This window comes from Hydra viridissima, unplaced genomic scaffold (genome assembly GCF_058129835.1).
Source record: "Hydra viridissima isolate aposymbiotic clone 2 unplaced genomic scaffold, HvirCarnegie_v1 scaffold_1, whole genome shotgun sequence".
NCBI classification, from domain to species: Eukaryota; Metazoa; Cnidaria; class Hydrozoa; order Anthoathecata; family Hydridae; genus Hydra; species Hydra viridissima.
The window spans coordinates 4970448-4993773 of NW_028324300.1; the positions used below are offsets into that span (position 1 = coordinate 4970448).

A 23326-nucleotide genomic window follows, 5' to 3' on the forward strand; every position below is an offset into this window, starting at 1 on the left:
ATGATATTTGCTGCAAAAGGCAGGATCCAAAAAGGAAATTCTCACAACTATGTTTTTAAAAATGTCTGTAAGTGCACAATTTGTATTTGTCATCATTTTTTATTTGTGATCACCATTTTCGTAAAATCATGTTTGTAAAAGTTATATAATAAGTCCAAAACCATTTTAACGCTGGGCACAAAAACCTCACGGTTTAAAAATTTTGACTTTTTTGCCGACTAAATATCCCAAAATTTCCCTTTTGAGGGTTGATTCTATATATGTTGGGGACTCCAAAACAATAAATTTAAAAATCCTGGATTAAAATCCAAGGGAGATATTTAGCTTCGAAATTATCGAATTTTCTCACTAAAATACATTGTTTTGGAATTGTAAAGCCTAAATTAGCTCAAATAATTTTAATATATACTATATTATATTATTATAAATAAATAAATCGATAACAATAAAAAAAATACACAATAAATATGTAAAATTATTATTCACAATATTTCTAAATTTAATTATCACAAATATCTTCGTTATTTTGTGCTTCTTAGAATTTCTTGCTATTGTAATCAACAACAAAATTCAACAGCTGTTTGGAATAATCTGGATGAGACATAATCCTTTTGAATCTTCGCCAATGAGGCTTGAAATTTGAATGGAGTGCCTCTGTTACTTGCTCAATGTAAATTCCAAGACCAGTTTTATGGTGCTTTAGAAATTGTGGAACATGGTAAAAGACAGCATGAACTTTTGGTATGACAGAAGCAGTCAATTTTAGATAATTGCTCTTAAACTCTTGTATCTTTTTCTCAAAGTCTGGAGAGAGTGAGCATCCAAAACAAGAATTAACCACTTGGAGAAACAAATGTAGAACATGGCAGATGGATGATGCTTCAAGTGCCTTATCAGCCACGGTTATCTGCTTCAGAGTGTCAATTTTTCTGCAACTTCATGCAATCATTGCAATTAAAGTGACCACCATGGTACGGCTGTAATTTTATATGTATTGAGGTCAACCATTTTTTTATTTTTTGTAAAACTTGAACCAAGTGCTTAATAAGATGGTTAACAACGCCAAGAAGCAAATGAAGTTCCATTGGAGGAATAGCTTCTAAAATTAGCTTTTCATCTGGGAATCGAAATGTTGGTGGACGAACAGTATTCTCGAATTCGTTTGATTTCTTTAGATCAGCACCAGATAAAATAAACTTTTGATGTTGCTCTCTGAGTGTTCCAAATGTTCTGAGTTAGCCGCAGTTGTTCAAATTTGTCGACTCAGTGTTGCACCTGCAGCAAGGATTCTTGCTACTGTGAGACTGAATTCCAAAGATAACATTTGCAAGCTTAATGTCACATGACAGAATCAATTTGTCAATTAATTCATGAACTTGCATCAGGTCCAAAATCAGTTTGGTATTGCCAAATTTTTACAGGGGTGTTTTCAGAGATTGCTACAATTAGTTGCTTTTTGACACCTGTGCTTTTAAAGTTTTCACTTGAAGTCAACTTAATTGACTTTTTTACTGGACTTTGTTGTTCTGTTTGGTATTCAGAAATTAGACTCAAACTAGCTTTGAAAAAGGACACTCCACCATCAAGGCCCAGTTTCACAGCGTCCGAGCTCATCACATCTTTTGAAACTTTGATGTTTTCCTTTAGGGTTTTTAAATTAATACAATGAACAATGTCACAAACCTCATTAGAGTCTAGCAATTTTATATTGGTAGCAATAAAAAAATCTTTTCGACTAGATCCTGCTGATGCAAATTTCTATTGAAAATTTGGCTCAAGAAGGCGAACTGGACTAATTTGGTTTAGAAAAGATCCAAGCTTTCTGATTTTATTGTTTGAAAGCCCAGTACTCTGCTGAATATCAACCACATTTTTTGTTGTCAAAGGGCCTTGAAAGAGTGAATGAGCTCCAGATGTTCCTTAAGAAAGAAAACTAAATCAGTTGTATTGCTCAGAATGTACAGAATAAAAAAATAATTAACCTTTTCTTATCGAAAGAGGTTTGGCATGAGCTTGACCAAGACGAATTGTTCAGCCCGGAGATGCTTCTTTCAATGCAATGACAGATGAAGCAACTTGTTCTGCGCCCACAGAATCTTCCAATCCAAATTGATATAAGTTTGCACGGCGAGTTGTATCACTGCAATTGTGAGAAATTCCACGAGCAATGATAGACAAGCATTTTGTGCATTCTTTTTCAACTGAGTTTCTTTCTTCTTGCAAAGATTTTGATGCAAGAACCTTTTCAAATGGTTGCTTTTCACCATCGCATTTTGACAAATTGTTAAAAACGTCACAACAATGGAATCAAAACTGTAAAGCTGTATTGCCTTTAAGGCATTAGCTCTATCACCCAATTTTTTCAGGTTGCAACGCCATGTAACACATATTCAAAGTGGCACTCTTTCATCCTGAAAATTCACATATGATGAAATGAAGCAATGAATCTCATAAATGAAATGTTTTGAAATTTTTCTGTCACTTTTCTTCATACAAATAACACACACTGTCCTTCTGCAATCATCATGGTCTTTTAGCGTAACATAAAGAAAGTTATGTTAATATTTGTAACTTTTGTTTACGTTTATATATTAAATATATTAAAATTAATTTTTTACTGTTAAACTGTTTATAGTTTCTCGTATAATGACTTATAAGTTTAGTGCTACATCTTTGTCTCCAAGGAAATAGTTTTGCAATCAATTATAATTGTCTGAAGAGTGTCACAAATATTGATTCGGAGGGAATTACTTGTGTAGCAATTATTAATGATTATTTAAAGAGAATATTCTAAATAACTATCCGAAGGGAATTGGTTGTGTCACAATCGTTAGAGTATGGTAAAAAAACAATCTATTTTTGCTAACAAATATTTTAAAGTATCCAAAAAAGTAAAAAAATGCAAAGCTAAATATCTCCCTTGAATTTTAATCCAGGATTTTAAAAATTATTGTTTTGGAGTCCCCAATATATATAGAATCAACCCTCAAAGAGGCAATTTTTGGATATTTAGTCGGCAAAAAGTCAAAATTTTCAAACCGTGACCATGCGTTTTAGTACGACAAACGACAAAGGCAATTTCTTTCCAACTTTGATTTTATTTCATCAAAGATTCGGTATTTTATTTCATTAAAGATTCGGTATTTTCAAGTAATAACTTTGAAGTCAGATGATAAAAGTATTTTAGGTTTTGAAAATAAAGAAAGAACCAAATTGTTTGGGTAAGCAAAAACAGAAAATCAACGATAATCATAAAGTAATCATATCAACGAATGTTGATTATCAAACGATAATCAACGCAGCATTTAATAGTTTTGAGGTTAGGAAGAAAAGAAACGGAAGTGGATGACTTATTAATGCAGTTTGTTTAGAAAATAACTAAGAAAATATTATACTCTTTAAAGCATGAAAAAGTTTAAAATACCTAAAACTTTTAAACTTCGAAGAAGTAAACACCCAGCTGTATCGTTCTACTGCTGATCTACCACACAGAGCTGAAAGAATCACTTTCTTTTTGTAAAGCAAAATTTGTTATCATAATTGGATTCGACACGTTCAAGTATTTACAACTATAATTGTTTTACTTTAGCAATGAACTTATAAGTGTAGGGCAAAATTTCCGCAACTGTAGAAGAACCTTATTTGCCATGAAGAAGTAGTTGCTTCTAAATCTAACAGATTTTATCAATCCAACATGCTTAAATTTCTCGTCTCATTTTTTGTCGTCGCTATTTCAAAGTAAAGTTATATCTATCAAATGTTTAGTATACTAGATTCAAATACTACGTTTAAATACTACGCTTAACATTAAATAAATTCAGAGGGAGTAAAAGTGAATTTGGATTTCGTTCCGCTATAAGAAAAACTTCGCAGGTCACTAAACTTTTATATTGAAGGAGGAGGAGAGCACTGAGACTATTTTTATATTGAAGGAGAGCACTGAGAGTATTATGCGCGACAAACTTCATAATTCTATTTAAAATAGAGATATTCAAACAACAGTTGGTATATATATAATGCAAATATCTGAAAATACTGTGCAAATAGCATGATGAAAATGGAAAACCAAAAATTTACAGGCAAAAGATATAGATATCAATTGATTCGTCTCAAACGAATCAGTTGATTTCTATATCTTTTGCCTGTAATGTTTCTAATCTTTTGCCTCAATTTTAGCAGTCCTAGCACACTAAACCGAGCTGGTCTCATCAAATACAGAGCATCACCTTGGAGCCGTGAATATTGGCTCTGGCTGTCAATGTGGAAACACGGTCGGGCAAACCCTGTGATTTTCTGCGTTTGGGATTATCGTAGTGAATCCATTTTTCTTCCCCGGTCACGACATGTTGCAGAAATCCCTTCCGTCATTGAAGCAGCTGTTTACAAGCAAACAAACGCCGTTTAACGTCCCTCGGCTTCAACTCGTACGGTACCCAATTTTCATGCTTCTTAACCATTCCCAGGCGTTGAGGCGCTTAGAAATGACTAGCTAAGTCACATCCAATGATTCCTCCAACTATTCTTGTGTTTGGCACGAGACTTCGTTGAGAAAGTTGCTAACTCATCATCTTCAAACACCTTTTCCCTTCCGGCGACATGCCGGTCTGAGACTTTGATATCACTGTTCTTGAAGCGTTGAAACCTTTCACGACACAATCTTTTACTAAAAGCTGCTTCACTATACGTATACGAGAGCATTCGATGAGCTTCTGCCGCAGATTTTTTTTGAAATGAACGCGTAAAGTAGAACTTCCCGCAAATGGTGAGAATTTGGCTTGTAAACTGACATTTTAAAGCGATAAAAAATATATGAAGCGAGTTTAAAATTACTTATGTTTGGAAGTGGTACCTTTGTTGCATATAAAGTTGCCAAATGACACTTTAGACCCGACAGTTATATTCACCACGTTCTCTAAGGCCATCTATCGAAAAACGGCGGAAAGAAAAGTTATACACCTAATAGTTTCAAGAGAAACTCGGAGAAGGCAAAATAATTACTTATTCAGACTTAATGAATTAAATAACTTGATTTTGAAGCAAAAACTTGACAACAGTTTCAACAAAGAATTTCATTGAAAAATTTATAAATAATTGGGGAAAGAAAAATATCTATAATAGTGTAGAGTAGTGGGCAATACATAAAGAAACTAAAAACTATAAAATAAAAGTAGAGAAAGCACTTATACAAAATGTATTAAAATTATCAATATTATTATTATTCCTATGATTTAAAAATATGCGAAAGTTTGAAATGTCAGCACCTGTCATTTGCAATTAATTTTTGAATGTAGTAAAATTATTAAAAATTAAAAGAAAAAACTAAACGTCATAGTGATAATATAAAACCCACTAAAAATATAAAATACTATGTATATTGAGTAAACATTTAATATTTGCATACCTATATTTTACATACCAAAATTACGCAATAATTATTGTTTGCTTTTTTAATTTTGAAAATCAAAACTTTTTAGGTTACGTTGTTAACTGCCAATGGAAACTACATAATTTAAATATTGTATACATTCAATAATTTGTAAATTTTCATTTTCTTTTAATTCTTAAGTTTGATTAAAGAAGTTTGATAATTAAGGTCAATCTGTGTTTTTCTGAACTTTGCTCAATTGCAGCAGCGAATTTTTTTGCAACTCCTCAGACGAAACTATTCTATGGCTTTTTCTTCAGTAAGCAACACCATCTTTCCTTTCTTCGGTAACTTCAATAGAAAACATTTCAATACTTTTGTCGTGGTCCAAGCGAAATTCTCTGGCATGTAAATTTTTTCCAAAGTGGTTCATAAAAACTAGTTTTGCAATAAAAAAACTTAATGGGGTTGCAAGAAAACATGCAAACAAAACATAGCGTACGACTTTCGGAGGACTCAGGCTGCCAAGAGTACACAATAAAGACCAAAACGGCATGTTTAAAACTTTAAATAAAATATACTTATTTTGTCGAGACATTGTATTTAAAGTGCGACCAAATACTGCCCAGTGATGCAAGTATTTATCTTTTGTTAAAAAGCCGTACAAAAATAGAAAAGCGTTTCCCATGCTGGCACAAAAAACTATTAAACCTGCCCAACGAATGCTGATATTTGAACTTTCATTATCATTGGTACCAAAAACTATAATCAAGTTTGCAGCTAAAGGACACAAACAACAGAACGATAGAAAGAGCTTCTGTATGTATAACGCTGTAGTAGTAATTGTCCGAAACAAATGAATGATACAGTGGTTGACGTACCAAAGGCTTGAAACAATTGCAAATGTTGCAAGAAATGCGTAAAACGTAAACTTCAGTTCTTTATTAAAATCATTTAAGTTGTGAGAGGGGGTATTGGTAGTAATATCAAGTATTAAAAGACATACTATAATTGCAATTGCTGCGTCACTCATCACTTCAATGCGCTCTTTTGGGATATTTTCTTTCGAGAAATAAAAATAAAACTGATACTTTTCCATTTTCTTTGACGTTTTCATTCGTCGACGAACAAACAAAAACAAGCTGCGAATTATTGGTACAAGAGTTAGAGCGGCAATAAACCCCCAAGTGATGTAATAGTTCACCAAACAAAGCACACCCCCGATCAAGACTAGAATTAAACTTAATGCAGGTCGAAGAATAATTATATTACGAAACCTTCGAAGTTCTGTTTTTGACCACTTCTGCATCTCTATATGTAGGATTCTGGGAGACTCCATAGCATAAAATATCAACATTATATCTAAAATCTGAACAAATCCCAACACACTGCATGTTAATATTAAGGGAACATATTCGTGAGGATTATTTCCTTGAAGGTATAATAAAAATGGAAGAGTTGTGGTTGCTAACATCTCCAGGGTAACAAAAGTTAAAACAAAGTCATCCACATTCTTAATCACCATTGATCGCACGTTTATATTGTCCCAAATTGTTAACACAAGTACAAAGCCCAAAAAAAACAAGATAAATTCAATGCGCATGCTGTATAGAAATTCAGTAATTGTGTGCTTAGCTTCATTTTTATCAATGAATTTGATTGGTTCCACAAGAAAAGTGGCACTTGCAGCCATAATAGCATCAACATAACCAAGCATGCGATTTCCTGTAAATATATCACCAAGCCGATGGCTTTCTGGTAATATATCGTTTACGTGTTCTTTCATATATTCCTTTTTATCTAGATTTGATGGATTATTAGTTGAGCTTTCATCTTTTAGAGTGGGATTTCTTTTGCATGCGTTTGACAAGCTCTCACGATGGTCTGACATATTTTGTGAAAACCTATTTAATGGTATTAAAAGTCTATACATAAAAAAACATCTTTTAAAAAAAGTAAGAGTTGTGATTAACAATTGTTTAAAAATCTTTTCTAAAGCAAAACTTATCTATTTTTAAACTAAAATATTTAAAGTTTAAGGTGATTGTCTGTTTTCTTTGCTCTTTCTGTTTTGTCGTTTAAGTTTTTCTCAACACGTCTTTATTTTTTCTTACAGTTTATTCTTTTTTGTTGTAGGAATATTATTAATCAAGTAATACCACTATCCACTAACAAGAACAACACCCAGTAGATTGTTGAAAGATCTTCTTATGCTGCTTACAAATTAAGAACCAGAAAATTAATTATTAAAAAAGTTCGCATTCAAATCGTTTTAGATATTGATAATCTCATGCAAAATGAAAAAAAAAAAGTCTTTTATTTTTTAGTGAACCGTTTTTTCAGCTTTAATAGCATTTATTTATGACGTTTACCTAAAAGAAGGATGTGAATGTCAGGATATTAATCATGCATTAGAACATGTGTTGATCACTCCTACCAAATTGGTTATTCTGATCAGAAACAATCATATTTATGAGATCTATCTCAAAAGGTACAGAATTGGGATTGGAGACTTCCATTACTTTGCAATTTAGAAACCCAGTTATACGCTACAAGACAACCATCTTTGTCTACTTAAATCTTTCCATTCCGTGATATAGAGATTTTTTTTCTATAGATGGCTATAAATAGAATAAAATACAAAAATAAATTATTTTCCAAATATTGCCATTTAATGTTTAAAACTTTGAGTAAAGCTGATAATGAATTATGAAAGATTTTTCCAAAGGTTTACAAATGATCATAACTTTCTCCCTTCCGAACTCTGGCCTCTAAGGATGACATCTTGTTGGCGCCCTTTTTTTCTTTAGGAGGTTGACGTGCTTTTTTTTTTTACAAACGTCTTTCATAATTTTGTAAGAAACAAAATGCTTATAGGAGGCTAAAAAGAATTTTTGTGTAAGGAATTTTAATATTTAAAAAATAACACAAAAGTAAAAGTAAAAGTTATCTTTTTTTATTACACATTAAAATCTTAATATTTTGTACATTTAAATATTATTAGATAATTAATGTACATTACTAGAGAAGAAAAGTGATAAATTGTTTCACAAAATGTGGATTTGGTCAGAAGCCCACAGAAACTCTGACATCATACAGGACAATCATCTTTTTTCACTTAATGTTTTTTTCTGTAATTTTAAAGACATGTGTTCCCAAAGGAAACCAATCACATGATTAAAGTTGGCTTGCATGAATAAAGATGGAATACATGATTAAAGATGGCTCACATGAATAAAGATGGTGAAAAAGATAAAAAATTTTAAGATCTTCCTAAATTTTTTTTTCGGATTACAAATTTTAAAATAACTAATTTATAAATATTTTAAACTTATGTAAGTAAGAATTGATTTCTCTATATTAAGACTACTAAATACTTCATAAATCAGTAAAAATTACATTTTAAATATTACATTAGTTTTGTAAAAATAGAAAATCTCTTGTGTTATTTTTATAAAAATAGAAAACTTCATGATAAAAACCACCAAGATTTTTTGGTAAAAAGTTTGGATTTTTTACCCATTAAATGTTTCAATTTTTTTTTTCCGTTATTTTTTTGTTTTCTTAATTTTTTATTTCGACTTTGGCTGAAAACTTTCTTTAAACTTAAATCTGTTTTCATAAAATGTCAAAAGTCTCTTTCTATGTAAATGTGCAGAAGCGGGTGATCAACAATTATTATTGAAAACCTGAAAGAAAAAAATCTGATGCTCCAAAGTGTTTAAATTGACATAAAAAGGAGGTTTCTGATAACTTTTAAACGGGGTAAGATATCTTGACGGTTTAGGATTTGTTTTAAAGCTGGATAATTACTCTACCAGTATTTTTTATATTCAGCTCCTCATGGGCATAGGAGGCCCAAAAGGGGGTTTGAAGGCCTCAAAACAACTAATTTAACAGTATCAGTACAATATTCATTAAAGACTATGATCTTGATTTGGTATTTACTAGACAACGCTTGAAGAGTAGTCTGTATTCTTTTAATTAAGTTTTTCTTCAGCCCGTTTATATCAGCAGTTCATAATTTTAGAAATATCCTCTATTTTCATCATTGGTAGTTCCCGTACCTTTTGGTCACACCTTTTCTACATGAACAGTTTTTGAAAGAATTCCTCTCGGATTTTCTTCCTGATTTCAAAGTCTGTTTAGTCATTCCCTCATTTTATTCGCCTTTTTTTTCAAAGTGAGTCTGTATGAAATGTGTAAAGTATTCAAAATATCTAATTCGATGCATGTGGTGTTGAAAGTCCAAACGAGTGGTTGTTTGTGTTAATTAGTCTCTTCTGGCAAGCATCAATATAAATGATTTTAGCCAGATTGGCTTTACAAATGAAGCATGCTTAAGAAAATGTATCTGTGATTGCGTTACAAAGATTACTGTCTATCTTAGTAAAAATCAATTGAATGAACACCAAAAATTGTCGCACGTCACTGTTGTGGGATGTAAGTGATTGATTTGCGATTCTATTTGCTTTTTTTCATTTTGTGAAGTTTGCGAAGTTTCTTTCAAAATTGGAAACGAATTGATAAACAATATCGAGTTAAAGAAGAGTAAAGATTTTCAAAAATGATTTCTGCATCAATGATAATACGAACTTCGTCACAGTTATATGTTTGTTTACTTTCACTATACCAAGTACTGCCATCAAATCCCCATTTCTAAGAAATTTTAAATATTTGTCACATTGTTGTTAAATACATATTTATTTCTGGTAAAAAAAAAAAAAGCATGATTGATTAGTTTTTTGTTTACGAGAGTTTTACCTCCCCCAAAGTTTGATTCAACTTACGTAGTGAACTTGCATCTAGTTTTTTACCTGGGTAGTTTTAGGTTCTTATGGTATCTTATACAAAAACATGCAAAAACCCAATTTAAAAATATTCTATTTTTTGACATATTTTTTTTTTTTTTTTTTTTTTTTTTTTTTTAATTGAACATTGTGCGTTGTTACTAAAAAATGCAACAATACAAAAAAAGTTAAACTCATTTTACATATTGGAAATTTAACATTTCATCTAAACTTCATGATGTCATGAAAATGTTAGCCCATTCGAAATTTTGTAAGCGATCAATTGATACTTTTTTTGATGCATATCCTAACATTGAAAATGCTCTAAAGACTTGAGGTTTTTTTACCAATTACTTGTTATATTTCGGGACGTTTTTTCACGTTTTTTGAACCAGAAAAACTACAATGGGAATAGAGCGTTACTTTCAAAGAACCAGAAAAACTACAATGGGAATAGAGCGTTACTTTCAAAGAACCAGAAAAACTACAATGGGAATAGAGCGTTACTTTCAAAGAACCAGAAAAATTTCTAATGAAAGTGTCAGTTCAAAAATGTTGATATAAATCTTAAAATTAAAAAAAATTAAAATCTTAAAATAATCTTATAATATTCAATCGGATAATGTTCTTCATGTATTGATAGCTTCCTACTGTTAGCGAGTATGGCTATTTAGTGATTTGGTTCTTCCGGTTGACTTCTCCGTCTCTCAAAAGTTTTTTTTGCCAGTTTTTACATTTGCCGTTTTGATTTTTTAAATTTTATTGCAGATGTCAGCAATAATGGTTTTTTTATTGAAACCTTCATACAAGATGTTAAAATTTATTAAGACATTTTCATCATCAAAGACACTTAACAAGAAGAATAAGAAGCACTGTTTTCTTTTTTATGTCACTAATGTTTGTTTTCTTTGACAATTTCTTAGATCATTTTCTAATAAAGTTCTAGCAATATATAAATTATACTTTATACAACATATCATTATAAGCATGTAAGTATTTTATATAACAACATTTTAAAATTTTTTTCTACAAAATGAATATTTACAACATTTAAAATACAAAGTTTACCATTTTACTAAAATACTTTCGAGGTATTTTTTTGAAGGTTTAAGTGCAAACATAAACAACGTCATTATTTACGCAACCTCAATATTCGATAAAATAGTGTTTCTGCTGTTTTTTCTTGCATCTATTTTACATTTTTCTTCTTCAAACTGCGGTTCATGAAAATTATTGCTCTTACCCACATGGTTCATGAAGACAAGTTTTAAAACAAAAAATGAGCACAATGATGCAGTAGAACTTACATACAAGAAGTATTGTGCAGTTTTTGGAGAACCGAGTGAACCAAGGATAGAAAGAAATGACCAAAAAGGTATATTAGATACTTTGAGGATCACGTACAAATGCTGGTGAGCATTTGCTTTAAAACTTCCGAATGCAGCCCAATGGTGTAAGTATTTTGTACCAGTGAGGAGCCCATATAGCAATATCATCAAGTTTGCTGAGCTTGACCAACAAACTATAATGGATAAAAATAGCACACTATGTTTTGAGTTCTGGTCTTCGGTCGAGGAAAACTTAAAAATCATGTTTCCGGCCAACGGACAGAGACAAGAAAAAGCAAGGAAAACTTTCTGCAGATGCAGCATAAGGGTTGTAACTGTTCTAAACAAATGCAAGACTGTATGATTGGTGTACCAAAGTGTGGAAACCATTGTAAATGCAGTAAGAAACGTTAAAAATTCCAGCTTCATATGAGTAAGTACAGAGCTAAGACCTTTTTCTTTAACATCAGCATGTGAAGGAAAATTCTCGGCCGTAATATCAAGCACAAGAATGCTCGCAATGATCGCTGTTGCAGCGTCGCTCATAATCTCAACACGTTCTTTTGATATATTGCCTTTAGAGAAATAAAAGAAAAACATCTCTTTTCCCGTGTTGAGAGGGTTTGAAATTTTTCGGCGATAATATAGAATAAGTTTACGAATTGTCGGCATAAAAGTTAAAATTGCAATAAATCCCCAAGAAACTGCATAATGCACAAAACAAAAAAGACATCCAATTATTACCAAAAGTAAACTGATGGTTGGCCTGATAAGAAATCTGTTTCGAAACTTTTTAAGTTCAAAATTAGTCCAGCTCTGCATCTCGATATGAAGAACTCTTGGCGTTTTCATCGCATATAGAATAAGAATAATATCCATCACCTGAATAAATCCTAATATACTACACGTTAGCACAATTGATATTTTTTCGTAGCTAAAATGTCCTTGAAGTGCTAACGAAAATGGAAGGACACTTGTCGCTAAGAGACTTAATGTAACAAAAATTAAAACAAAATCATCTACACGCTTAACAACCATCGCTCGCACGTTGATATTCTCCCATATCGTAAGCACAACTGTAAATCCTAAGAAGAACATAACAATTTCTGCGCGAATCGAAAAAATAAAATCCCATAAAGATTCATTTGCATCCATATCTTTTAAATTTCGTATAGGAAGAACAAGAAAAGTAGCACAAGTAGCCATGAGGGCATCAGTGTAGCCAAGCAAACGATTGGCAGAAACAACATCTCCTCGATGGAAACAATCGCTCAGTATTTCGTTTAAATGCTCATCGTAATATTGATCGATAACTTTTAAATCGCTTATATATTTATCTTTATCTATTCTACTCAGTTCGTACATTCCTGTCTCCATTCCTAAATTATCTCAAAATAGAATACATTTTTTACAACTTTTAAAAGATGAATTTGAAAAAATAGAATCTTTAAAAATAGATCTTTAAAAAAATAAGTTTATCAGATTTCGTTACTAAAAGTAAACACATGAAAAAATTTTAACTCCGAACTGTAAACCGTTACAAGTCAGAAAAAAAAATTGAAAAGATGCTCGCAAGTTTAAATAGCATTTGAGCACAAGTTTCTGAATCACCCAGAATCATAAAACTATTTTTCGAACTTAGAAAACACACAATATGTTACAGCAAATTGACCCAACTTCAGTCAGTAAAATAAAAACTCTCTTTTCTTTTCCCACGATAAAATATTACACATTTTGAAAGAATTTTAAAAATACTCATAAATTTTAAATGATGTTTTTCATCATTTTCATCAATTTCAATCAGAGTAACTTTTCTAATTTCAATCATCATTTTCAATCAGAGTTTTGCATTCAATAGACGATTTCATTCAAATGAAAGCTGAACGGTACAAGTTTTTCTACTCAGAGTTCTATTTATGTGTATATGAGAGTTGCCTTTTGGCTACTCGGTGACGCAAAAAAAAAAAAAAAAAAGAAAGAGAAATCAATGACGCAATAAAATATGAACCATAACCCAGCAAGCACAAGTTGAAACAACGTTGAAATAAAGTTGATCGACGTTGATCATCGTTATTTAAACGTTGTTTCAACGTTGTGTACTCGCTTGGAAAAAAAGTAAAGAATGGAAAGAACTTTGGATTTATTCCTAACATCAGGAATGAATTTGATTCCCTTTTACTAAGCCACACTATTGAACTCAAAATTGTTATTTATCAAATCGCTCAAAAAGATAATTCAATAACATTATAACATCGTCATAAAGTAACCATTGAGTTAATTGAGTTTAAAAACAAGGAGTAGTAAAATTTAAAGGGGAATTCCTGACGATTGTATCAGTTAGTGCACAAATCTGGTAAGTAATTTAAATATGTATATGAGAAAATTAAATTCGAAGTTTTAAAATTCTTAATCAAATCAACGAATTTATCGTACTTAAAAAAAGGACCACAATTCGAAGGCTCAATTGTTTTAACAGATTTAAGTTTAATTTAATTTTCCTTAAAGTTTATATAGTTAACTGATAACTGTAAAACTCAAATGAGGAGGTTGAAATAACAATTTTTGCTTAATAGTCGTTTGCGACTCCTCATTTGACTGCTGGACGCACAAATGATATCTTTTGTTGTCCAAGGGCAGCTCATAAAGAGCAGAAAACGAATCAAAATTGATAATTATTTTTAAAAAATATAATTTTTTATAAAAATCTACCAAATGTTTGTGTATTTTATTAGAAACCAGATAAACTATCTCGTTAAAAAATTCCACGCAAACTTTTCAAAATAAAATGTTTTAAAGTTAAAATTTATATAGGTGTAAACTGTGCGTGGTATTTTTTAAAAAACATTGCGGCAATTTTTTTTTTTTTTTTTTAATAAAAAAAGTGCCCTGGTTGACTATCTTACAGAAAACTTATAAGTCTTGTAGGATGGCAATATTCTTATATTATCCTATAGGATATCCTAAAGGATTCGTAAGATCGTAAGTAAAAACAGAAAAGTTGTTTTGTTAATGTTAATTCTGTAAAATATACTTTTTTTCACAAATGAAAAAACCCTAGTTGACTGATCTTACAGATCCTACAAGAATCCTATGGGTTGAGTTGCACAAGTCCCTGCAAGACCTATAAGCATCCTTTTGAAGGATCTTGTAGGATTTAAAGGAATTCTTACAGGATGAGGTAAGATCTAAAAGAATATTTTAAAAGATCTTGAAGGATCAAAATAAGATTCTCATAGGATGCTGTAGGCTATTTAATTTTAGATTCGTAATAGGTAAGTTTAAGTTGGAATTAATATTTTCTTATTGAAATAAAATTTCATTCTGTGTAAAATAAATTTTGCACATTAAAAACTAAATAAATAGTATAGCAGATATTGTTTTTTTTTAGTACATGTACTAAACATGTTTATGTACCAAACAAAATGTAAACGTTTTTATAGATTAAACAGGATATACCTTGCTATAACAAATGAAAATGAAATTTTTATAACGAAATTGTTAAAAAAGCGCGTTTCTTAATTTCTCCTTTAATTATCTGAGTGAAGTTAAAAAACGCGCTTTCCCTAGTTGCCCTAGTTGACTATCTTACAGAAAACTTATAAGTCTTGTAGGATGGCAATATTCTTATATTATCCTATAGGATATCCTAAAGGATTCGTAAGATCGTAAGTAAAAACAGAAAAGTTGTTTTGTTAATGTTAGTTCTGTAAAATATACTTTTTTTCACAAATGAAAAAAAGCACGTTTCTTAACTTCATTCAGATAATTAAAGGAGAAATTAAGAAACGCGCTTTTTTAACAATTTCGTTATAAAAATTTCATTTTCATTTGTTATAACAAGGTATATCCTGTTTAATCTATAAAAACGTTTACATTTTGTTTGGTACATAAACATGTTTAGTACATGTACTAAAAAAAAACAATATCTGCTATACTATTTATTTAGTTTTTAATGTGCAAAATTTATTTTACACAGAATGAAATTTTATTTCAATAAGAAAACATTAATTCCAACTTAAACTTACCTATTACGAATCTAAAATTAAATAGCCTACAGCATCCTATGAGAATCCTATTTTGATCCTTCAAGATCTTTTAAAATATCCTTTTAGATCTTACCTTATCCTATAAGAATTGCTTTAAATCCTACAAGATCCTTCAAAAGGATGCTTATAGGTCTTGCAGGGACTTGTGCAACTCAACCCATAGGATTCTTGTAGGATCTGTAAGATCAGTCAACTAGGGTGACTATCTTACAGAAAACTTATAAGTCTTGTAGGATGGCCAATATTCCCCCCTAGTTGACTGATCTTACAGATCCTACAAGAATCCTATGGGTTGAGTTGCACAAGTCCCTGCAAGACCTATAAGCATCCTTTTGAAGGATCTTGTAGGATTTAAAGGAATTCTTACAGGATAAGGTAAGATCTAAAAGAATATTTTAAAAGATCTTGAAGGATCAAAATAGGATTCTTATAGGATGCTGTAGGCTAATTTTAGATTCGTATAGGTAATACGTAAGCTTAAGTTGGAAGTAATATTTTCTTATTGAAATAAAATTTCATTCGGTGTAAAATAAATTTTGCACATATTAAAAACTAAATAAATAGTATAGCAGATATTGTTTTTTTTTAGTGCAATTACATTGCATACAATTACAATGGCATGACTGACGACTTTCGTTTTTTCTTCAAATCTAGGCCACTCTGATTCAGACTTCGTCTTACACACGCCCACGAGTAATTGGCGAAAACTCTTGCAAGTTGCTCCTTAAGATCTCGAATTGCTGCATCAGGAACTGCGGTTCTATAGTAAGAAATAAAGATATATATCAGAATGTCAATTTTCTCCTCTACTTTATAGATTGTGTAAATAGCTAACTCATATAGGCACTAAATTAGCGAAGTGCCAAATAACACTGCCTACATAAGCATGCCCTAATTAAACTTACCTATCAGCTTTTCCATGGGGCTCAAAGATATGACTTGACATATAGTCTGGCCCAAATTTGCATTTGACGTAATCAATTGCAAATGAATTTGCATTCGACCTGTTTAAAGTGTCTAAACGTCTGCTTCGCCCATCTCCATCAACAAATGTAGCCTATCAATATTTAAAAATAATTAGAAAACCATTTTGCCAAAATTGCAAAAAGAAGACAACAAAATTTAATTTGTGACAAAAATGATTGGCACAATTGCTGATCTACTTACATCACTCTCAGTCGCTTGATTGGCTGAGCCCTCATTACTGAGCAAATTGACAGTCTCTCGATGTAGCTGTTGAATCGACCGTAGAAGGCGATTGGTCTCTTTTTGAGTACTAATGAGCACACCTATACAATATAATTTACAGTTTAAGAAAATGTGATGATCATGCTGGTAAAAACTACCAGCATTATCATCACAATTATTTAACAAAATCATAAAATTTACATACTGTTAGACTCCTGCAACACCTTTGTTTGGTTATTGATAGCTGCAACTGAAACAAATGCAGAAAAACGTATGCAAATACTTATGAATTAAATAGACAACAAAAACAAAAAAGTTGCAATTGATCAATTGTAAGAATATATGATATTACCTATGAAGCTAGAGCATAACATAGCATTAATCTTAGGGTGTGTAGCACATGATTTTAAGACAAGGTAAATTAATGCCTGCTCATTCATGGGTAAAATAACTATTGCTAATCAACCTTAAGATTGATTAACAATAGTAACATGGTGTTAACATGGTATATTGTAACTTTATTTAAACCATAAAGTAAATGTAAACAGAAACAACAATTCTAATTATTAAAGCTAATAATGTACTTATATCTGAAGATGATGAAGCTGATAGAGGCACAACATCATGTTCTGTAATAATAAAAAAACATACATTGATAATAATGCTATCTAATTTTATTGTAAGGTATTATTTGTTAAAAGCACATACATAAGTAGGATTAAGCTTGCACATTATTATTTAAAAGCTTTATATAACTAACAGCACCATGAAATATCAAAATAATGTACAAATTAAACCATATAATAATATATCCAAATCATTTGTGCACCCACACACAGGAACTCCTTTTAAAAGTTAATTTATTTGTATGGTAGTTCGAAATTTGGCATCCCATTAAAGGTATTCCAGATTTTTGGATTATCAATGTATTTAAAATTTACTATTTAAATTTGCGGTATTTAAAAACGACATTGTGTTAATTTGAGGACCAGCTAGTTTGGTGGTTTCCACTAAAATAGCAAAAATTAACCTGATTACTATACCAGCTGTCTATAGATTGTGCAAGTACATCATTTAACTTCTCACCCAGCACATACAAAGGATATGTTACAACATATCTTTTGTATGCAATGGGTGAGAAGTTAAACGATGTACTAGCATAAGCCACAAGTAATAAAATAGATGTATATATACATCTATTTTATTACTTGTGGCTTCAATATATATATACCTATGGGTTAGTTTTTATAAACACTAACCTGTTTTTTTGCATAAGCAATGAGGTGATTGAAGTGGAGCACCAGTATGTTTAAGCTTTGCTGAAATAGAAACAAAAACTTTGTATACGGGTCAAATCATTATAGTTCAACCAATGATCTGTGGGTCACCATCTCTGATTTTCCTGACATTTACATATCATTATCTACATCATGTAGATAGGTTAAATTTGAAATTTCAGACATCCAATTGCAATGGTTTCGAAAATATAGCCTTTTAAACACTACATAATGGCCCCCTTGATTTAAGAATTGTAAAAATAGTCTATTTTTACAATTTTAAAATAGTTTATCAGAGATGATGACCCACAAAGTTTTCTTTAAATTGGTTGAAACATAATGATTTGACCTATATATCTAGCATATCTTTTAATTTAAATAAATTAACACAATAAATTATTAACAATAACTATCAAAGAAAATACAATGAAAACTATCAAAAAATGTCTTCAGTTAAATTATGCTGTTCCAAAATTGAATAGTGATTTTAATCTACTAATGCATATTTGCATAATATATACTTATAAGCATAAACTAACTTTTTGGAATGACATCTTCAGCATCAAGATTCCTTTTCTTGGCAGGTGTTGATTCTACAAAAAAAAAACATTTGATAAGATAATAGAAGATAGATTGGTAAAAGTTATATAAAATATACTCTAGCAATTAATAACATACCTGTGGCTAAACCAAATTGCATTTCTAAATCTGCAAGAAGTGAATTTTCTTTATTGACTCTAGCTACTAAAATGAAATAAGCTATTAATGTAACCATAGATATATTTAAAAAAAATAGGAAAATAGATAATTTAAAGTAATATACAGGAGTCTGCAGATAAGCCCCAATCTTGATATTCATCAGAATCAGCAGATGATTGCTCAGTAACAAGCTAAAATTAAATGTCTCCTATGAAATTATTGTTCATTTAATAGGAATATTATAGAAAACAAATATCAATACTAAAAATTGGTAGTTCATAATGTAAGTTTATCTATAAAAAGTAGTTCTAACTGAAAATATAAAACCCAAAACTTTTGGAAAGAACTCAAATAGACAATACCCATAAGACTAAAATATGTCATGAAAAAATACCTTAGCACTGTCATCTTTAAATATGGTGTCAGTAGAAACACCATCACTAGTATACTTCTCCAGATCTTTCATTTTGGTTTTTAAATCCTTTTCAGTTCCCCTAGCATAAAGCTTGACTTCATAGTCGATGTTATTGATTTTTAAAGTTACAACATCGCCCTTAAATGAAGAAATAGAACAAAGATATTATGATTGCTTTTGTGCAACAAACAATAAGAAAAAGTAGAAAAACATGCATACTTTCTTCAGCCACATTCTCTTATGAAGAGATATTGATTTCATAACTGTAGAGCTGAAGTAAACAGGCTCTAGGAACTCTTTCAGCCCTAAGAACCAAAAAAGGAAGAAGTCGCTTGACCCTTCTTGACCCAGGTACATATTCATAATTGTTTTTTTGCTAAAGATTACAATAAAAAAAATTGTTTAACAAACGACGACACTTACATGAACATATATGCATGTTACAACCTTACAAAAAAAAAAACAGTCTAAATTGTCATTAGTAAACATTTCAACAAGCATTCATTAGGATGACAAACAAACTCAAACTATAAAACAAAAATGTTAAAATGTACATAATTAATTAAAGTACAAATTAATGTTCAAATACTAAATTAATCGTGTACAAATAGGTGTTACAATTTCCATATTAAAATTTATATATTCAAATAAGGTACAAATTAATCATGTTCAAATAAAGATATAATAGGAACAACAATATGTAAATTAACCTTATTAGGTACAGGAAATAACAGGCATCTAGTGATAAATGATGCAATAGGAATTGAATGAACCTCCTCTGTTTCCATTACACTAATAAAAGACTCAGAAATATAAGAACAAATTATTATTTCTGAAGGAGATAGATCAACAAAATTGAAAAGATCAATTATAGTATTTACAGGTTTTAAAACAGAAACATTTGCAATACTAACTTCACCATGTAAAAATGACAAAATTTTGCCGTACTTAAAATAATTATGTTCACGATACTGCACAATATAGCTAACTGAAGAGCATCTTTTGTTATACTGTAATGAATGATAGCATTGATTATTGATTATAACTCTATGTGCATCTAAAATCTGAGTTTCATTGTATGACAAAGAAGTCAGGTTTATTACATTCTTTAACTTAGTTAAAAGAGATGGAGAAAGATTTGCATTATTTATGTAGGATGATATTGATTTTACTAATGCAATCTTTGAACAAATTTGTAATAAGTGACCTTTAGTACCTTTCATATAAGTTTTCATTAAATGATTTTTTGACTCAAAACTAAACATGGAAGAATAAGAAAGAGCACCAAACTTTGAAACTTGCCTAGGAATATGCGATAATAAGTGTACATTTATTGTCGCAAAATTAGAAGGATAAAAAAAACTCATATGTGAATAAAAATACTGAACACAGGTTTCCAACTTATCAATCAAATTCCGTGAATTTACGTTGTTAGCAAAATGACATGACATAATTAGAGACATAAAATGAATGCAATGACCTTGAGGCAAATGAAATAAAAGTAAGGGAACAGAATAATAAGCAAGCATATTTTTGAAGTCATGTGCTTTCCACATTTTCAAATCAGTTAAAGGTGGAGACCTTGAAAAATCATGTGGTAATGATATAGTTTGCAAGCATGTTTTAAAAATGTGTGAATTAACTCTGCTACCTAAAAAAAATGGTTTAGTACGGTATTTAGGGTCAAAAAATGAGCTGAGTAAAGTTGAAGTTATATTTTCATACAACAAATGCATACCATCTATTAAAATATTATCTGGCACTGAAATATAATCTTTCAGTGAGCACTGACCTTTAATTCCAAAAATAGGTTTCTTAACCTGTCTAATAGAATTTGATTTACTTGCTAATAATGCGATATTACTAAATTCAATTGATGTAATAATAACTGCAGGCTCATATGGGTACACTTGTGCTTTGCCTCTACCAGATTCGACGCGCCTTCCAGGATGTTTACAAAACAGGCATCCAAACTCTCCATTGAACTGCGCAACATTCAAAAAATGTGCTTGAGCAGGTAAATCAAATACAGCAGCATAGGGATGGATGATCACAGTCAACCCAGATGGAAGATTAACTTCTTGTCTAAATCTGAACTTTTCAAAAATAGAGGGCATCAAAGAATCCCAATTAGGTTTACCAGTGCATCTGCAAATGACTAAAAACAAAGAATTTTCTAGACGAGACCTAACATTGTTTGGCAAGTCTAGTAGAGTTGCCTGCAATGGCCAAAATGACGATTTCTTTTTAAAATAAGGGTTAGCTCCATCTGCAGATATAAGTAAATGTAAATTTAAAATATCAGATGTTAATGTTGGAGCCAAACTTATAACATCTCCAGCACTAACTAGTTCTTGTCGGTATTGAATAATCATAGGCTTATAAACACTTAAAATTAGATCTAACTGCATATGTAGATTAAACACCACAAACTCATCTGTACTGTTAGGTTCTGTAGGTATCGGTAGGTCAAACATTGAAGAATAATCATACACATTTTTTTTAAGAAAACTTGTAATAGACTTCCATGATGTAGGAATATTCTCAATAAAGAATGCAAGCTAAAAAAATGAATATAAAATATATGCTTTATGTTGATCAAATATTTAAATGCATACTACAAGTTGATCAAGATCAGATTCTTCAAAGAATGTAAAATATTTTTATCAATTGAAAATAGCATAGAAGTTAATTTCAAATATATTTTATATTAGAGTCTTCTTTAATTTTGTAATTATAAATACCATCATATATTTCAATAGTTCATAAATGTGCACTTTGTAGCATTTTTTATAACACCTATAAGAAATTGTCAGCATGTTTAGATTATGGCAGACATGCTATATATTTCTTGCTAGATAAATAATTAAGTATTCCTCCCTACCATATAGCTACACCTCTTATAGTACACTTTGAAAAATTCATACACCAAAGTATTTATGTTAAATGTAAACATTTAACAATTTGAATTATTTATGGAATCAACTGACATGTGTTATTGATTGATTGCATTACATCTAAATTTAAAGGGTACAAATAAGGTCATTGTTTCTATGGTTTGCATTAAAACCATCAACACATGCTGTGGTTTTGAGTCTGATAGCCATAATAGTTCTCTTCTGCTTTGTAGACTCAAGAACTCAGTGAAAAATAACATTTATTTATTTACATGTTATCATAACATGTAAACAAACAGGTGTTATTTTTCCACTGAATTCTTGAGTCTACAAAGCAGAAGAGAATTGTAAGAATATAATTATGTTTACATATTTTTACAAATCCTTACATTGTTACCTATACATTTTTGTATATATTTTATTATTATATATTGGAACTTGAAAAACAACCACCAACTGGTCTACCTGGTAATTGTAGTGCTGGTAGACTACCAGCACTACAATTTACAAAAATATAAAACATACTATTTAAATAATAAACAGGGTTTGTATACCTGAAACAATTTAATCACTCCTTCAATCGAACTGTTGCTAATGCCGGACTGAACTGCATGAAGTGCAATTGAGGCAATAAAAAGAGCTCTTGTCATACTTGTTATTTCTAACTTTTGAGAAATATTACTTAAATCATCACTGACATCTTTTTCTGCATTGTCATCGCCATCGCAAACACTGGTTTCCAAAGATTCTGGGATAAGTTGGTCTACTTCATCATCCAAAATTTTGCATTCTTTATCACTTTCATTATCAGTCTCGTTATATTCATCAATATGTCTATAAGAGCGCTTTATTGATCTGCGTGCAGATGCCATCCTCTGTAAGATACTTGATAGATAATGAATTGCCTTATTTTAAACAATGAAATATAAGCCTCATAAAAATAAAACGAAAATATAAGCCTAATAAAGACGACCATAAGCTTTTTAAAACAAAACGACTATCAAACGGAAAAGCTAAAACAAACAAAATGTAAACGTTTTTATAGATTAAACAGGATATACCTTGTTATAACGAATGAAATTAAAATTTTTATAACGAAATTGTTAAAAAAGCGCGTTTCTTAATTTCTCCTTTAAACATCAGAGTGAAGTTAAGAAACGCGCTTTTTTTTCATTTGCGAAAAAAAGTATATTTTACAGAATTAACATTAACAAAACAATTTTTCTGTTTTTACTTACAATCTTACGAATCCTTTAGGATATCCTATAGGATAATATAAGAATATTGCCATCCTACAAGACTTATAAGTTTTCTGTAAGAT

At 30.4% G+C, this 23326-nt stretch overlaps 4 protein-coding genes and 1 pseudogene across 8 annotated transcripts; all 5 read right to left on the bottom strand.

Moving 5' to 3' along the window:
- Positions 1 to 535: 535 nt before the first annotated feature.
- LOC149893000 (uncharacterized) lies at positions 536 to 4922 on the bottom strand (annotated as a pseudogene).
- Positions 4923 to 5374: 452 nt separating this feature from the next.
- LOC149893001 (endosomal/lysosomal proton channel TMEM175-like) lies at positions 5375 to 8005 on the bottom strand. Its single transcript, XM_090074888.1, has one exon. The coding sequence runs from the start codon at positions 7296 to 7298 to the stop codon at positions 5682 to 5684; it is 1617 nt and encodes a 538-aa protein (XP_089931014.1). The 5' UTR covers positions 7299 to 8005; the 3' UTR covers positions 5375 to 5681.
- A 3025-nt stretch (positions 8006 to 11030) lies between these two features.
- On the bottom strand, positions 11031 to 13196 carry LOC145188128 (endosomal/lysosomal proton channel TMEM175-like). Its single transcript, XM_090076734.1, has one exon. It carries the CDS (start codon positions 12858 to 12860, stop codon positions 11292 to 11294), a length of 1569 nt encoding a protein of 522 aa, XP_089932860.1. The 5' UTR covers positions 12861 to 13196; the 3' UTR covers positions 11031 to 11291.
- A 2894-nt stretch (positions 13197 to 16090) lies between these two features.
- Positions 16091 to 19906, bottom strand: LOC145197730 (uncharacterized). Of its 5 annotated transcripts, XM_090093429.1 has the most exons (13): positions 19819 to 19906; positions 19532 to 19555; positions 19328 to 19413; positions 19088 to 19246; positions 18818 to 18884; positions 18673 to 18738; positions 18534 to 18587; positions 17977 to 18036; positions 17302 to 17346; positions 16923 to 16967; positions 16697 to 16818; positions 16435 to 16586; positions 16091 to 16289 (listed from the first exon to the last, which is right to left on the bottom strand). In XM_090093429.1, exons 2-13 carry the CDS (start codon positions 19545 to 19547, stop codon positions 16139 to 16141), a joined length of 1023 nt encoding a protein of 340 aa, XP_089949555.1. In that variant the 5' UTR covers positions 19548 to 19555; positions 19819 to 19906; the 3' UTR covers positions 16091 to 16138. The 5 variants fall into 5 exon arrangements, 4 of the variants coding, with proteins under 4 accessions (XP_089949555.1, XP_089949549.1, XP_089949546.1 ...); XM_090093423.1 differs by lacking the exons at positions 19532 to 19555; positions 19819 to 19906 and having other exon boundaries at positions 18673 to 18735; positions 19328 to 19486; XM_090093420.1 differs by lacking the exons at positions 19532 to 19555; positions 19819 to 19906 and having other exon boundaries at positions 19328 to 19486.
- On the bottom strand, positions 19819 to 23053 carry LOC145189011 (uncharacterized). Its single transcript, XM_090093406.1, has 3 exons — positions 22560 to 23053; positions 20901 to 21669; positions 19819 to 19900 (listed from the first exon to the last, which is right to left on the bottom strand). Exons 1-3 carry the CDS (start codon positions 22875 to 22877, stop codon positions 19896 to 19898), a joined length of 1092 nt encoding a protein of 363 aa, XP_089949532.1. The 5' UTR covers positions 22878 to 23053; the 3' UTR covers positions 19819 to 19895.
- Between the last annotated feature and the right edge of the window lie 273 nt (positions 23054 to 23326).

Excerpts from the sequence above, each read along its gene's own strand:
- LOC145188128 (XM_090076734.1), bottom strand. The coding sequence starts at position 12,860 with ATGGAGACAGGAATGTACGAACTGAGTAGAATAGATAAAGATAAATAT.
- LOC149893001 (XM_090074888.1), bottom strand. The coding sequence starts at position 7,298 with ATGTATAGACTTTTAATACCATTAAATAGGTTTTCACAAAATATGTCA.
- LOC145197730 (XM_090093420.1), bottom strand. The coding sequence starts at position 19,471 with ATGAATATGTACCTGGGTCAAGAAGGGTCAAGCGACTTCTTCCTTTTT. Across the intron at positions 18,885-19,087 it reads TTAAAGATGACAGTGCTAAG|CTTGTTACTGAGCAATCATC; the intron begins GTATTTTTTCAT and ends ATTTAATTTTAG. Across the intron at positions 18,739-18,817 it reads GGGCTTATCTGCAGACTCCT|TAGCTAGAGTCAATAAAGAA; the intron begins GTATATTACTTT and ends ATTTCATTTTAG.
- LOC145189011 (XM_090093406.1), bottom strand. The coding sequence starts at position 22,877 with ATGGCATCTGCACGCAGATCAATAAAGCGCTCTTATAGACATATTGAT. Across the intron at positions 21,670-22,559 it reads GAGTGATTAAATTGTTTCAG|CTTGCATTCTTTATTGAGAA; the intron begins GTATACAAACCC and ends TCATTTTTTTAG.